The sequence below is a fragment of the Lycium barbarum genome, chromosome 3, assembly GCF_019175385.1.
Source record: "Lycium barbarum isolate Lr01 chromosome 3, ASM1917538v2, whole genome shotgun sequence".
Classification (NCBI taxonomy): Eukaryota; Viridiplantae; Streptophyta; class Magnoliopsida; order Solanales; family Solanaceae; genus Lycium; species Lycium barbarum.
The window spans coordinates 1,120,211-1,137,678 of NC_083339.1; the positions used below are offsets into that span (position 1 = coordinate 1,120,211).

The 17,468-nt window shown below is 31.3% G+C and overlaps 2 protein-coding genes across 2 annotated transcripts; one reads left to right on the plus strand and one right to left on the minus strand.

Moving 5' to 3' along the window:
* Positions 1–552: 552 nt before the first annotated feature.
* Positions 553–2,169, plus strand: LOC132633916 (uncharacterized). Its single transcript, XM_060350295.1, has 3 exons — positions 553–931; positions 1,020–1,630; positions 1,735–2,169. Exons 1-3 carry the CDS (start codon positions 553–555, stop codon positions 2,167–2,169), a joined length of 1,425 nt encoding a protein of 474 aa, XP_060206278.1.
* A 3,674-nt stretch (positions 2,170–5,843) lies between these two features.
* LOC132629852 (fatty acyl-CoA reductase 2, chloroplastic-like) lies at positions 5,844–16,388 on the minus strand. The gene is made up of 15 exons (XM_060345243.1): positions 16,021–16,388; positions 15,152–15,255; positions 14,868–15,067; positions 14,246–14,346; positions 13,939–14,137; positions 12,240–12,401; positions 12,053–12,134; positions 11,059–11,447; positions 8,909–10,226; positions 7,384–8,181; positions 7,111–7,257; positions 6,988–7,020; positions 6,500–6,892; positions 6,265–6,363; positions 5,844–5,891 (listed from the first exon to the last, which is right to left on the minus strand). Exons 1-9 carry the CDS (start codon positions 16,361–16,363, stop codon positions 10,061–10,063), a joined length of 1,746 nt encoding a protein of 581 aa, XP_060201226.1. The 5' UTR covers positions 16,364–16,388; the 3' UTR covers positions 5,844–5,891; positions 6,265–6,363; positions 6,500–6,892; positions 6,988–7,020; positions 7,111–7,257; positions 7,384–8,181; positions 8,909–10,060.
* Positions 16,389–17,468: the final 1,080 nt, after the last annotated feature.

Sequence of the window (17,468 nt, forward strand, 5' to 3'; positions counted from 1 at the left end):
TCCGTACCTTCACACAATGGAAAAACTCTTCAGTTGAATGCCATGGTTCCCAGTGTTGATTTTGAGGTTGTGGAATGTGAAGGAAATGGAATTCAAAGCGACATATGAATTTGTTGCTAGAAAAACAGATTTATAAGGACAAGGAAACAATTGTTGCGGTTATGAAGAACTACCCCTTTTCGAAACAATTCCAATTTCGGGTTAGAAGATCTAATTCTAAAAGGTATGAAAATTAATGTTATTTCAATATGTTGAATAATATGTAAGATATAACTTTTAAACAATCCTTTCAATTATTTAAGTTTAGGATTGTTGTATGATATATGTATGAAAACTGTATATAAAATCTGTTTCTGATTTTTTTCTTTCTTCCAACAATAGCTATTGTCTTGAGTGCCCTGCGGACAATTGCTCTTGGAGTTTTAAATCGTCAAGTTTGAATGATTCAGGCTTTTCAAAATTAGATCATTTTGTGAACAACATTCATGCTCATTAAAGGATAGGATTTATTCAAGACATCAAGCAAATACGGCGGTTGTTGGAATTATGATAATGGATAAGTATGAAGATCCAAAAAGAGTATACACACCAAAGGATATAGCATCAGATATGAGGAAACAACATGGTTTAACAATGACTTACATGCAAGCTTATAGAGCCAAGGAAAAGGCATTAAACAAGTTGCGAGGGGATCCAACTGAATCATACAATAAGTTACCCAGCTACTTTTACATCCTGGAAAAGACATATTCGGGGTCAGTTGTTAGTTTGGAAAAAACAGCGGAAGACCGTTTCTTGTATGCATTTGTAGCATTGGAACTTTGTATTAGGGGATGGGAGTATTGTAGGCCTATAGTAGTTGTTGATGGCACCCATCTAAAATCAACTTACGAAGGAACTATGCTAATAGCAAGCACACTAGATCCAGGAGGTTTGTAATTTTTTTTATTATTATTTTATGCTTAAATTTCAATTATATATGACCGTATTGATTGCGTATAATTTTTATACAAAAACAGGTAGTATACTGCCATTGGCATATGCAATAGTTGATTCGGAGAATGATGCATCTTGGACATGGTTCTTTGAGAGATTTAGGATAGCTTTTGGTGAAAGGGAGAATATGTGCATTGTATCAGATAGACATGATAGTATATGGAAAGCTTATGCATTAGTATATCCCGGGCTGACTCGTTATGCATGTATTTGGCATTTGTGGAATAATTTACTTAAGAAATGCAGGGGAAATAAAGAACAGGTCAGGAAACTATACTTTGCATTAGCTAAAGCATACACTCTTCAAGAATTTAGTGAACTCATGGGAAGGCTGGACATAATAGATAAGAAGTTGGGTGTATACTTATTTGATAGTGGGTATCATAAATGGTCTCGGGTACATGCAACAGTGAAGAGGACATGGACGTTGACTTCTAACATTGCTGAATCTATAAACAACAGTATTGCCAAAGCTAGAGAATTTCCAGTCTGTAAGTTAATGGATTACATGAGACAATTGATTGAAACTTGGAATGAAAAACACAGTGAAGAAGGGAGAAATGCATTCACTGATCTTACTAATGAGTACAATGAAGCTTATGAGGATAACAAGGAATTATCACACCGCATGACTGTAAGTATTTAAACTGTATGTATAGGGTATGATTTATGTATTTATGTTGTATGTTTTTTGTTAAATTTCAGAATTTAAATTGTGAACCAACTTTTTTATGGTAGGTAAGGGCTTCCACTGAATTCCTACATACAGTGACAGATGGTATGAAGAGATTTAGTGTGTGTCTTCGAAGTAAGATTTGTAGTTGTGGAAGGTTTCAACTTGATGAGATACCATGTGGACATGCTTTGGCTGCTATAATGTACAGGCACCAACATGGAGAGGACTACTGCTCTGCCTATTACAGCAATAAAAATTTCAAAGATAAATATGCCATACCAGTGGAACCTCTTCCATGCGAGAGTACATGGGAGATACCATTTGATGTGTTGGAACAAATTGTTTTACTACCAGATTCTAAAAGACCTCCAGGGAGGCCATCGTTGAAGAGAATGAAACCATTTTATGAGGTGAAATTTAAGAGGGCAAAGATGACATGTAGCAAGTGTGGCATAGAGGGGCACAACAAGAAGACATGTAGCAATTTGCCCAAATGAAATTAAATTCCATATAGCCAATTTTCTTATTTTTTTACATTTATTGTTAGTAGACACTCATTACTATATAAATTCTAAATTTATTTTGACGCTGCATTGTCTATATGAATATGGCTAGCAAGAAATTATTTTTATTTTATCTGACATACACATGAATATGGCAACTTGCACTATTTGTTCATGGCTGGAATTTATTTTATTTTTGTTCCATGTTGTTGTAGTAATAAACTTGTTTTTCAATGTAATATGTTGGAGGTTTTTTTTTTTTTTGCATATTTAATGTATCAGATATTATTCAATGAGTTAACTGTATGAAATAGCTTGACTGTAAAATTTATATCAAAACCAATGAAATATCATGGCATTCTATTTAACAACTCAATATTGTATAAATCTTCAATTGGTAGAACTTTAGTTGTTTAGTGTATCAATATTGTATAGATAATGTATCAAGAGCTTTAGTTGGTAGAACTTTAGTTGTTTAGTGTATCAATATTGTATAAATAATGTATCACATAACATGTTTCATATAAAAGGAACGTGTTATGTTATTGAATGATCAAAATTCTTGTTAGTGTATCAATATTGTATAAATAATGTATGCACCATATATATATATATATATATATATATATATATATAACACGTTTCATTATGTATAAATCTTATATTGTTTAGTGTTTCAATAATGTATGAAAATGCAGTTGGTAGAATTTTATTTGTTTAATGTATCATTATTCTATAAATAATGTATGAAATATGTATGGAAATTGTATCATTACTGTATACATTATTGTATAAATAATGTATGAAACATATGTATATATAATGTATGCAACATTATGTATGGATATTGTATCATTTAGTGTATCATTATTGTATAAATAACGTATGAAACACAGCAAGTTTCATATATATATATATATATATATATATATATATATAAAACACAACAAGTTTCATATCTTTTTACTGTATCAATATAGTATAAATAATGTATGCAACATATATATATATCTATATAACACGTTTCATGATGTATAAAATCTTATATTGTTTAGTGTATCAATTATGTATAAAACTTAAGTTGGTAGAATTTTATTTGTTTACTGTATCTTTATTGTATAAATAATGTATGAAATATGTATGGATATTGTACATTTTGTGTATTAGAAGATCAAATTTGGTGGATCATTGGTTTAATGTCGTTTATATAATTCATGTGAAAACATGTGTATATTATGGATACTGTATATTTTGTGTATTAGAGAACAAATATGGTGGATCATTGATTTAATGTTGGTTATATACTTTATGTGAAAACATGTGTATATTAATATATTTAAAATTAAGAACTGTATTAACATAACTACATTGGTAAACAAATTAAAAACTAATGATATAAGGTGTAAGAATAATAAAGTATCATATTAAGCAAACTTAATTCACCAACAAAAACAGTCAACTACTTAGGCCAACACCAACAAAAATCATCTTTCTTACACCAACAAACTAAAGACTAGTCACTAATTCTAAAAATTCTAAACTTTTCGTTTCAGTCTCGGTAATTTCTCCCTTTCAGGTACTGGTTCCTTGCAAATTTTTGGACCACCCAATCTGCTGGTAACATTTCCTGTTACTTCACTCTCACTAATAGCTCCATCTGCCTGCTTTTTTCTTGCATAATCCCACAGCAGGGCACCATACCTCCGACGATGAAGAGTGGCATCAAAATCGTCTTCAGAAATTTCAAATACACCTTGGCTGATATATTCAGCAAATGCACATGTGTATAACCCACAATCACTGTAAATACCCACAAACATAATGTATGAGTTAAATATTTAATATGTATGAACATTATTCAAATATGTTAAAAACATTATATAAAGTAGAGATACATACTTAGACTCTGGATGTTGTTTTGGCAAATGATCCACAAAGACATTCCAAAGGTCATCAAAGCTCTTCCCAACATAAGCTGGTTCAGTCATCTAGTTTATGTCATTCCTTTTCCCATAAAATCCAGTGCAATTGAAAAAGAGAGGTATCATGGTGGCCAGCCTTTCAACAACTTCTCGAATTGAATTAGTATGCATAGCCCCACCCGGGAATGAATCATATACGTAGAGACACCTTCTTTTCATACATAAAACAACCAACACCCAATGGTATTCTTCGCTTAGATTGACTGGGATGAGCACATTATCAACTCTATCCCAAGCAATATTTGCAATCAGTTTAAACCCACGAATAATTTTTGCCACATTATGATCAGTAGTAATAAAACGCTTATCATTTTTGTATTCCTTGTACTGATTGTGGATAGCCTCAACACACTTTATGAAAAAACAATCTGTTGTTGTGTATCTCACTGGGTTATTTGGACCATACTTTGCCTTTTTCCTCAAGTAATACATAATGACATCAACATGCTGGAAAAAGGATGTCAATTAAAATATAAGTGAGACATGGTAAAGCATTTCTGTTATTAAGTATTCAGTTTAACAGTCATTTATCAGTTGTTATAATATACATACTGATATATACATTTCATACACATATGGATATCTCAAAACAACATTCCACACAAATTTCATACATATAAACGTCAAAATCATATAATCCGCATAGCACTTGTGCCAACAATGGCCACACACATATCCTAATGCCATCTCAACTTAAACTACCATTCTTGCAACACCCAAAAATTCAACTTGAAAGTATTTTTCATACAACATATAAGAAATGAAAATAAACAAATCAGAAGTCTGGAGACAACATACCGAGTCTTCCCACGCTTTCCCAGTTTGAATAACATTGTATAACCACTCCATTTTGTCAACTTTCTTAACTCCCAAATCATAAGGATTGACAATCTTGTTGTCCTTTAAAGTGTATGCTGAAACTCTGGAACGCAAAAACCATAAATGTTTGCCAGAGAAATAGTTAAATAAATAATATATTTTACACATACCTGTTCTTCTGTTTAGAGACTTTAGCATATACCCAAGATGTAAATTCATTGAGCAGTGCATCATCAACTTCGAATCCATTGTAATTTGCAAAAGGATGTTTTATGTTGAAATATATAGGTGATTTACCCGAGCTGCTGCCAGCTGAACTAAAACCAACATACGGAGATGATTTGTATTTTCCAGTCTTTCTAAGTCTTGGTTGTTGTTCAGGAGTGACATTGTTAGAATAGTAACTGTTTTCAATCGCAACAATCTGGGTCTCGCCATATGCAGGCAATTCAATGTCGTCTAGAGTAGGGGTTTTGGAGACAGAATTGCATAAACTACCCATTTTATCAATTCCAACAACCACGTCATCTAAACAAGTATCTGCAAAATTCAAAATTTCAAAAAATTTAATACAATATATTTAATAAATCTTTAGAAACTATATGAAACTAACAGTGTTAGCATCTATACAATTTATCATCTCCATCATGCACAATAAGTTCATGATTCAGACAAATCACAAGTCAAACATGAATGTACATGAAAGCTATCATGTAGTATTAACACATATACTATCAGATATATACATAAAAGTAAATGGAAAGCTATTGCATGAAACCTTCTGTCAAACAAATACATTTCAATGAACAGTGAAGTCCTTACCTAAATTAGGAACATGTTCAGTATGAATCATTGAGGCTTCTTGATGAAATAGACAATTATCACCGGCTCCATCGAACCCTTCATGCACACCAACTACATTGTGCATCAATAGATATGTCCAGAAGTTAAATACTGATTTGATAATTAAATACTTTTTTTTGCTACACTTTTTATACAGTTTTCATAGATGGATTTATGGGTGAGAAATATGATACATACTAAGATAATTAACACTGAATGGACTACACTCAAAAGATTGAGCTGAAACTCTATTTAGATCATACATTCATACAAAGTAATTTCAATTGTCATGTAATTAAAATGAAAAAGCCTAGAGAAATGATGCCAATATATTCTCTACTAATTAGAAGGTATATTGATACACTTTATATATAGTTTTCATATATGTTTTTTAGGATGTAAGTATGGCAGATTCTAAGAAATTTATATAAAGCAAAACAATGACCTTAAATCTTCAATTCTTCTTGATCATGTAGACTCTTCAATGCTTCTAGACCATCTCGATCATTATCACATGCTTCACCAATTCCAGCATGCATACCAGCTACACGTTTCATACAACAATATGTATGATAATTAAGTATAAAAAATATTAACTGGAAAAAAAAAATCATACACATTTTATACATCTATGATATATCTATTTAAGGATGTGAAATATGGACGTTAATGTAATTTACTTGAAATTAAAGGATTGCTTTGGGTCTTCAAATATGCTGCAGCTTGACCAAATATTGGCACACTTCCATCATGCCCACCAACTGCACCCTTAGCCGCTTGTTCATCAACCTCAGCTTGTATGTCATGATACTTGTCATTCTGGTCACCACTATAGGTTCTTTTTCCATCTACAACCTTAACTCCTCTGGTACCCTGTATATTAATGTATGCTTATTAATTTAAAATTGGATTGATAATATAGAGGAAACACCATCTAAGTTTAAAAAAAAAAAAAAAAACCCCTCATATTCATTATTTTCCGTCTGCCTGCCATGTGAGGACTTGATCTCTGTAAGTATGTTCAATATTGATTTATCCAAGTGTTGCTTCAACTGTTTAAAATCATCCTCTACCTGAAATAAGCGGTAAACAATAAATTTATGATCATTTGTTTATTTCAATAGAAAAAAAATAATGAACTTTATAATTTATAATATCCGACAAATACCTTCTTCTGAAATAGTTTCAAATCTTCACGAACCTATACAGAAGTAGAATACAATTAGTGACTGTGTTAACCGAATCATAATCATTCCATACCTTTTTAAAAAAAAATGAATTCGATACGTACATTTACAACCTCATTCTTCAATGCCTCAAACTCAGAACCATGTACAGATGGTGTATCACTTGTGGTAGTATGTGGTCGTGGCACATCTGGTAACTCAGTGAGAAGTGGCAATTCATCGTTTGCTGGTGTGATGTTGGAAAAAAACACCTAACAAAAATAGAAATTACACGTGTATTCATACAGGTTAGCAAGTCTATTAAAACATTTAGATTTAAAACGTGTATTAAAAGTGAATGAAAATGTATGTATGATATTGAAAGTGTTCTTGTTTACCTAATTCCCATAAGTTTTGAACATCCCCCTCTTCAGATAGTCAAAGTACAATATATCCTGGGATGTTTGCCAATTAAGAATACGAGGGATGTGGTTTCCAATACGAGTAGCAACAAAAGGATTAACCTTCGAGCAACATTCATAAAACCAAACCTGCAAAGCAAGTGGAAAGCCCCCAACCCTATAATACGATGGATCACCACTCAATTGGTGACTAACAGAACCAAGTGTTTCGTTAAAACAATCGTTTCCCCAATGATAGTTTCTATATTCACCACTCTCAACTAAGTCAAAGTGCAGCCTAGATACATAAGATTTGGAAGGCTCAGTTGAGAATAAGAATGTGCTAATAAAATACAGAATGGAGATTTTTACAAGATTTTCATCACCCACGCAAATGCTTCCTTCATAAAAACTTATCAACTCACTCTTTAGTACTCTTTGTTGATTGGGAAAGTAACTATTCATTAACCAATTTGGTGAATTATGGTCCGGAACAAATTCACTCGGCATGCCGCATTTCAAACCACTGATAATGGCAAACTCTATTATCCTAAAATAGAGCTCTTCTCCATTCAACTTGATGATAAACATATCATCTCTATCATTATCAGTCTCCGCATGCATCAAGCTGCGAATGAGTTGTTGACGAACCTTGATATTCGGTAAATCAAGAAAATATCCAAATGGGGACTCCCTAAACATCTGCAATTGCTTCTTAGACTTTAGTCGCGACTTTATATGCTCAATAGCTTTGATGTTGGTGTAAGTACAAAATCTCGTTTGCACCTTCTTTACCTAAATATATAATTAATAACAAATTACTAAACAAACTCGAAACTATGAGAAAATCTGATACACTGAAGAGGTCTTAGAATAGTAGCATTTTATTCCTTTTCATAAGCATGTTATTCGACTCAGAATTAAGAATATCGATGCATAACTTTCCAAGAAACGATTAAATAATACACAATTAAGCTTAGAATTTTATATTTATTTAAAGATTACAACAGTGAATGCATTCTAAATGTGTATGAAAAGAATATGTATTGCCACAAAGGAACAAATACTGAAAATATATAAAAATTATGTTTGTTATATATGGCTCAAGTATATATACAAAAAAATACACAAATAATAAAACCCAAGTTTAAAAATGAAACATACCATTTACTATACACAATTCATACCAATTATTTTGCCCACAAACAACAATTAAAGTATATGTATTTTAAGCTTAGTACAGTATATGTATTTTAAGCTTATAACAGTGAATATATTATTGGTGTATAAAAAGTGTATGTATTAACCACAGATGAACAATATACTCAAAATATATAACAAAATTATATCTATCATAGATGGCTCAGGTTTATATACAATAAAAATACCTAAACTATACAACATTCATACACCAATAATAAAACCCAAATATAAACATGAGACATACCATTTTCTATCCAAATTTCATACCAGTTAATTTGACCATAAACAACAATTAAAGTAATAAATACTTGCTTTTTACCTTCAATTTCGGTTTTGCACGGGTCCTCTTTGATGTTTGACCGTTTTTAACCTCTTTTTGTAAAACAATATGAACCTCATTTTCTTTCTTCGGATTTGATGTTTTACCACTATCAACCTTATTTTTCTTAGAAGAAGGAGAAGCGATATCATCTTCAAAATCAGAATCAGAAGCGATTTCGTTTGACATTCCAAGTGAAATTTCTTTCCCCTTCCTTTTGCCTTTGCTTCGTGTAACCATTTTTTGTTGAACTACCTTGGGGGTAACAATAAGTTGTTTTCCATCTTCCTTAACAGGAGATTGAGTGAATGCATGCAAGTCGAAAGATGGATCCGGACCAATCTTCGGGCTTGAAGAAGCAAAAAGCCTGTTGATTTTAAGAGTTGGAGTCCCCATTTGAAGCTTTTTACTATGTGCTTCAAACAAGAAAGATGAATAAACAAAAAAATAATGTGAGTTGTAGAAGATTTGATATCAGCAAAGAAACAACGAAACTGGTGTATAATTTTTCATCTGGAAGTTGAAATCGATAGTTACTAGGAAACAAAGATTAAATTTTGATTTTTAGTAAAAAAAAATTAAAACTCAGTATAAAATGGAAGAGAGGGAGTTTGAGAGAGAGAGAGAGAGAGAGAGAGAGAGAGAGAAAATAGACCTTTTTGATAAATGTGAAAAACTGATTGTATGAGAGAGAGAGTATCTTTTTGATAAATGTAAAAACTGATCGTATCCTACAATAAAATTAAAAATTTTAAATACAAATTCTTTCCTTATTAAAAGCCTAAAATCAAGGCACTACACATTAAACTAAAATCTGGTATATGTAGTAATTAAACTTGTATATTTTGTAAATAAGAAAAAGTATTAATATAATTTATAATATTTAACCTCAAGTGGTATTATTATGTGATTTTCCCATAATGTTATGTGATGAAGAGATAAAATTAGGAGCAACAGGATGGTAAATAACCATGCCCTTCCACAATTATAAATTTATAACAAAGCATTTCATACCGGTAAAAGTTAAACACAATAGAAACCGTTGAGAAGAAAATCCAAAACTAGTTTCATTGCTTTCCTATCACAATAATATAGAGGAAGCAATGTTTGTGACACCAGGACGACCTAATGTTTTCTCCCAATGTATGCAAATTAGGAAGATATTTTTCTGCCTTCCAATACATGTTCTTTCACACCAGGAAGATGAATTCCTAATAAGTAATCTCTCCAATTTATCTTTGATGCATCAATCTCAAAGCTTCTTTTCTCTTCTTCAGACATTTCTTCCATTAAATTTCGCATGTTGCCAACATTAAACCTTGCAAAAACAATCCAAAAGAATTACAAAGTGAAAAAGAAAGGAAAGAAAATTTAGCATAGACAAAATTTTAGTCTAATTCATCTTCTTGCTAAATACTCAATCTCAAGTGTAATTTCTAGTCTTAGCTGCACCTCTTATCCTAACTAAAATAATTTTGAGGTGTGAAACCCAAATAGGGTGTGATTTGGAAAATAAGTGGTTTCCTGACATATTTTCTTATCCGTGTATGTATAATCTAGGCAAACACTATGAGGGTGGAGAATGGAGGTAGGGGTGGGTGTTGATGGCAGGGGGAGGGTTTAGGAAAAACAAGCTTCATAAGTGGCATTCCACGCTCATTGTCTCTGCTCCCTACTCCCACTATTTTCCTAATTTTTAAGAAACGTAATTACTTTTGCCAAAAAAATATTTTGACCAACCAATATGAGAAAAATAGAACACACTCATAATGATTAATCTTTTGTTCACTTTTTTATTTTGTTTTGTACTTGAGTATTATCAAATGACCAATAGAGAGTGATACTCTGTCTCTATTTCCATTGACAGAAAATATAACTTTTGCCCTATCAGGTTCATTTTATCTGTTGTAGCTGGTAATTTATTTTATTTTCAAGCTTATAAATTTGACATTTTATGAACAAATACTTGTAATATTTTAAGTGACCTGATAATGTGAGAGTTTATTTACACCATCGATATATAAGTTAAACTCATTGTTAAACACTGATGTTAGTCCAACTATAATAAATACATTTCTAGTCATGAGATTGATGACTAAAAATGTCTAGTAAAACTATTCATGTATTTAAGTGGGAAAAAAATATCATACCGTCCTTTGTAGGTTGTATATGGTTCATAGAGCTTGCTGAAATGCTTCAAATATTCCACTTTCCTTTTAAATCGCTTTTGAATCTTCGATAGCTCTATTTCGTTTAAATCTTGTACTCTATGTTGCTTGGATAATACCTCCAAAATATAATTTGAGAAGTCTGATAATTTGTCAAAATATTTCATCTCCTTAACCTTAACTTTATCTCCTTTTGAGTTAACAAAAGGAAATGAAGTGAAATATTCATAGCTATGGTCGAAAAGCTGAGAAAATGATATAGGATTCACAGAAGTTGATGCCACGTGATAGACATTTAGTTGTGGAGTTTGCAAACATCCATGCTTTGCAATAGCAGCCATTGTTGCATTTACAACCATATCAATTGGAACCTAAATCAAGTGAAGAATTGGTTAGATAATGCAAAAAATGGTTATATTAATTGAAAATTATTGAACTTCAAAATTTTACACTTACACTGTGTTTGGTAAGAAGGAAAATGTTCTCCATTGAAAATGTTTTCCTTGAAAATAGTTTCCAGGAAAATAAGTAGTTTCCTTATTTTCTGATGTTTAATAAGTAAGTAGAAAATATTGTCTCAAAATCATTGGTATATATTCTGGGCAAACACCATGGGGTTAGGGATAAGGGTGGGGGAGGATTATCAGAGTGGAATGTCATGTACTTGTTTCCCCTGCTTCTACACAAGAAAAGTCAGTTTCCTCATTTAATTTTTAGATAACCTGTTTTCTAGAGAAAATGCTTTTCAAAATTTTTGACGAACCAAACATGAGAAAATTGAAAAAATTATAAATGGTTTCCTCCATACCAAACACGCCCTTAATGATATGCTTTTATAGACATATAAAAATATCAGACAGTTCAAAATCGACTTAAATTTTAAAAGTCTTTCTTTCTTAAGTTTCTCAATCTGTCAAATTATATACATAAATTGAAACAAAGGCAATAATAATATGTGTTGAATGTATATACTTACAACATCAACAAAACAGTCTGGATCACAAAGAAGGCCAGGGAGGTCACCCTTTCCATAGAAAAAGATTAATGGGTCGATTGCCCTAATTAAGAGACAGAGAATTTGAAAAATTAGAAACATTCTTCTTAGTAATTTATACATATTAAGGACAAATTAAATAAGAAGGAAGTTGAATAAATAATAACACCTGAATCCTTGTATCCAGCCTGGAAAAGGTTCTTTATAGCTACTTGTTATTATGGAGGGACGAAGAATGAGAATTGGTATTTCATCCCTCATGCTATCTATCATCATCTCACCAATGGCCTTTGTGAATGAATATGTATCTTGCCATCCATACAACTTTGCCCTGTTTGTATAACGACATTGTAAAAAAGGAAGAGTCTTTAATCACTATTAGGCTTGTGCAAAGTAAATCGACATACCGCACAAAATCGATAATCTGAATCAAATCGAAGAAAAAACTCGATTAGTGGTTTGGTGTTGGAAAAAAAAACCCGATCATAATTGGTTTGATTTGGTTTTAACTAAAAAAGTCAAACCGAACCAAACCAACCCGACATTACATGTTAAATTTTTTTAAAACATTTTATACATAAAAGATTTACTTATAATGTAATTTATTAATATTTCTTAAGTTTTTTCATATTTTTTGTCTTTTAACATATTATTTCAAGTTTGGACTTAAAATTTTGGATGTTCCAATAAGATTTATAGCTTATAGATGTTAGTAACTCAAACAAAGTCAAAACCAAATCAATATTAATGCTAACAAAAGTAATTCAAGCCTAATACTAGGAATGATAATAAATATTGATATCTATTTTTTAGTTTTGCATTGTTAATTCAAACAATGAAAATACATAACTTAATATTTCTTTTTATCCTGTAATTAATACTTATTACCCGTACCAATTTTAGCATAATTTAGTATTTTTAGGTGATGATCATTTTCATTATGCCTTATTGATTAACTAAATTTTATTTTATGCTATTTCATTATCTTTTTTGTTGAATATTTTATTACAATGTCATCACTCATTTCACATTTTTATTCTTTTCGTAAGAAACACATTAATTATATAGTTGTGTCTTACTAGGACTAAAGAAATATTTGAAGTAAAGGTTATATTTTGTTTGAAAATTTTTTGAAAAAAAAAATCCTGAAAAATCCGAGAAAACCCAAAAACCCAAAAAAAAAACCCGAGGTCAAAAAACCAGACTTTTATTGGTTTGGTTTGATTTGATTTATAGATTTAAAAACCCGACACAATTGATTTTGGTTTGGTATTTGAAAAATCCGAACCAGCCCGGTCCATGTACACCCCTAATCACTATAGTATGATATAAGCGCGGTTAATGAAATTTGTGTCTTAAAGCTAACTAAATGATATTTAAAAGGTGTTAAAGCTTATTTCGTAAAATTCATATGCTAACAATGCACAAAAAGAACTTGTTCCTGATCTATGGATCAATCAAATGAAACAAAGAAATAACTAATTTTAAAAAATTAAATTTAAATTTAAATCGTCAAAAATAAGAAAATTAAGCGAATCTACGTAATATAAAGTGTTGGGCTAAAAAGCTCAAGGATACTAAGGATACTCTTATTTTGATATGACATTATTCTTTTCGGGCCAAGCCCGCATGGTTCTCAAAATGTCTTACATCATTAAGAATATCAACATTTTATATAGTATGTAATTTTCTTCTTCTTTTTTTAACTATCAATGTGAGACTTTATTCGCACACTCAACATAAAGGTTGAAATCAGAATTGAAGAGTAATTAATGATAGAAAAAGAAATTTACTGGGACAAACCTGCACATCCTCAACTAAATTAAGGAAAAGATTAGAGCATAAAGAATAGAACTTTTTAAAGGTACCTCTCTAATCCTAAATCTTTCATATTTTGCTCCAAGCCATTGTCATTAATATTGTTCTTCAACTTTGAAACTAGGTCCAATTCAATGGCAGCATGTAGTGATGGAACATTATTTGAAGTGATCATTTCCTTTGTTATGCTTTCTCCCATAGTAAAAGGCCTCTCCAAAATTAATCCTTTTCTTCCACCATTTGCATACGCTTCAAAGGGGAAAAAAAATAAGCACACTAATGAATCCTTTATTTTAAAAAGCATATCTAATTAGTAAAAAAAAAAGATCTTTATTGAAGAATATTCAATATACATACCAGTTGAATAATGCATAAAAAGTTTAAGTTTCTTGCATTTCTTTGCAAACATCATGAGTTGACATGGACCATTCACGTTAGCATCAAGAGCTAAGTCATACCTAGAAAATATAAAACGGAAAACAAATTATTTTTGTTATCTAACTAGTAGAATAATTTACTACTACAAAAAGAAACAGGAATTAACTACGAAGTTCATCGCTGATCTATCGCTAATTAATAGCTTGTAACTAACATGATTTTTTTTTTAATAAGGAAACTTACCTAGATGTGCATTTCGGCCATGTAGTTCACTACACATGGCTGAAGTATACACTGCCTATACACTTCGGCTGTATATATAGTGTATATGTGTGTATATTATATGTATAGGTATATATATTATATTTATGTGTATAGTATATGTATGTTTAGTGTACTTTATATACTACCTATACACTGTGCACATATTTTATAAACTAAATGGCGAAATGGTATGTGCTGGAATTTTCCTTTTTTATAATCCGTCACTAATCATCGTTAAATAAGATTACCGACGAACTTTTTCTATTTAGCAACAGAATTTGTTCGTCGATAATTCATGATTTTTTAAAGTGTTATTTATAAAAGAAAAAAAATTAACCTCTCGTCAAATGTAGTGATGGCTGCAGAGTCCACAATCAAATCAATTTCTTCCGCAATCTTGTGAGCAGTAATAATATCCATACCAAGATTTGGCTCATATATATTTCCAACGACAGGAACCAATTTACTTTGTATGAACAACTTGTAGGATTCACCATGCATTTCTTCTAGGCATTTGAACAATTTTGACTCTATAATCTGATAAGAAAATAGAGGTATAAATAATATTCATTTCATATTTTATATATATAGGAGCTAATTAACTCAAATAAATAAACATACTTCACTTTTTAATCTGTGAAATGCAGCTTCCTTATCCATTGCCCTGACGAGTATGTAGATCTTGTTTACCTTTGATGTTGTTCTCAGCATCTTTTCAACCAGAGCTAGAAAAAAATATTTTATTAAAATGTGACAACCAATAAGGCTAAGGATACAAATTTTTAAAAAGGTAGATTATAATGTTTGCTCTTAATCATTTTCTCAATATAGTTTCATGTACATCTTTTTCTTTAGTAAGCAAATGCCAATGTTGTACTTGTCAGAAAATTAAAGGGTATCTTAGAAGGAGGTATTCATATGAATTAAGAAGAGCTCTATTTTTTTCCCCAGTTTTATAAGGATTTATTCTTTAGTAGGTTGGTAAAGAGCTAGAAAAAAAGAGTAGGTTCACGTACGTCAGAAATAAACCTGGAGGTAAAACGCTAGATATATATACATTTGGCCGTCGTTGGGTTTTCTACTATAATTGTAATTATCTTTTTTTGTTTCTGCTCCTAATTTATACTAACAGAACCTATTATCCTTAAGGATCGTCGACGACATGCCTACATAAATTCCTTATTTTTCAATAGTATTGACACTGCTTTTGTTTAATAGATTCAGAACTTACTTTCTCAGTAAAACGAAAACACACGTCAGAAATTGAGTTTAACTTGAATATCACGTCACTTTTCTCTATTGTAATGATTCCGTTTACCATATTACTTAGGTTGTTGCTCCACATTTGTTATGGAACGTCACCTATATATAACTAATTTTCAAGTGATCTAATAGCATGAAATTTATTTGCACTATCCGTATATGTTAGTACACTCTACTTGAAATAAAATGCGAGTAGATTTTCAAAAGGGAAGTTAATTGAGACAAACCTTTAGCAAGGAACCCTGTAGCACCTGTGACAAGAATGTTCTTCCCTTCAAAAAACTCATTAATCCCTATACCATTATTGGCTTTTTGTGCTATAATTTCTCGTTCATCCTCCATAGTTATGGCTGCATCATCAGTGACTGCTCTAAGTGAAAAATGTTGATCATGAGGAGAAGAATATGAATTTACTACATTTTCACACTTGAGAGATTTGGTTCTTCTTGCTCTTTTTTCATTCTCCAAGGATGAAATTTTAAAATCAAAGACAGGGGAAAGATGATTTTTAGAAAATAACTTGGTTGGTTCCCATGTATTAAGGGAGAAAAGATTTTTGAAGAGAAGCATTGGATATTTGGCATAAAAGGATAAGATTATAGGAGCTAATGTCCTCGTATTTATAGAAGGGTGGCTTAAGAGGGTGCGGTGATAAGTATGCCTTCTTTCTTAATTGGAGGTCCCGGGTTCGAGCCGTGAAATGGAGTCGCCTTTGATAGGAAGTGTAAATCATCGTGGAACAACATTAGAATCTATCATAGTTCTTCTTTGTAGTAACCTTTAATTGGAGGTCTCAGGTTTGAGTCGTGGAATGGAGTCGCCCAAACTTGATCAGGTTGAGCGGGTCATATTTTCATGGGCTAATTTGACACCCTTAATAAAAGTCAAACTCAAAATGAAATTATATATTGATAAACTCTCCCTTAATTTATTAGTCGTAATAACCCGCCAAGCTTAATCGGATTGAACATATCATATTTTCATGGACTAATTTTATTACTCTTATACAAATTAAACTCAAAATGAAACTACATCTTGATCAACAAGATAACCCTTGTAACAAATTTTTTCCCCGTGCTGTGCACGAGCCCAAGTGCAGGTGACAAACATTGTCACCTGCGCTTAGGGGTGGGCGTTCGATTTTTCGGTTCGGTTTTATCAAACTTCGGTTTGGCTATTTCGGGTTCGGTTTTTTGAAGGTGGGCACCGAATACTGAACCAAACTAGTTCAGTTCGGTTCTTTCGGTTTCGGTTTTTTAAAGTTCGGTTTGGTTCGGTTTCGGTTTTTTCAATTCGGTTTTTTTGATATGATATTAGAAGCGATTCGATTGACACTAATTCGTATTCTTAAAAGCAATAAAACATATAACTAATAAATTGAAATCAAAATCAAACAAACAGGATACACAAGAACATAAAACTATAATAATGATATAGGATTACTAGGTGTTATATACATATCGTAAGAATAATTAAGAAAACACATAAAGGACATACATTAATCCTAAAGACTCGTCTTAGTTACCTTCCTTTGTTAAGGATATTTGATTTTCTTAACTGAAGTGGAAAATTAGGGATACAAATGCAAAAGAGGACTTGTTACAATTGGGTTTTTTCTGACTTTAAATTTAATGGGCCTGGACTATTTTAATTTTTTTTGGTAATGTATTATATT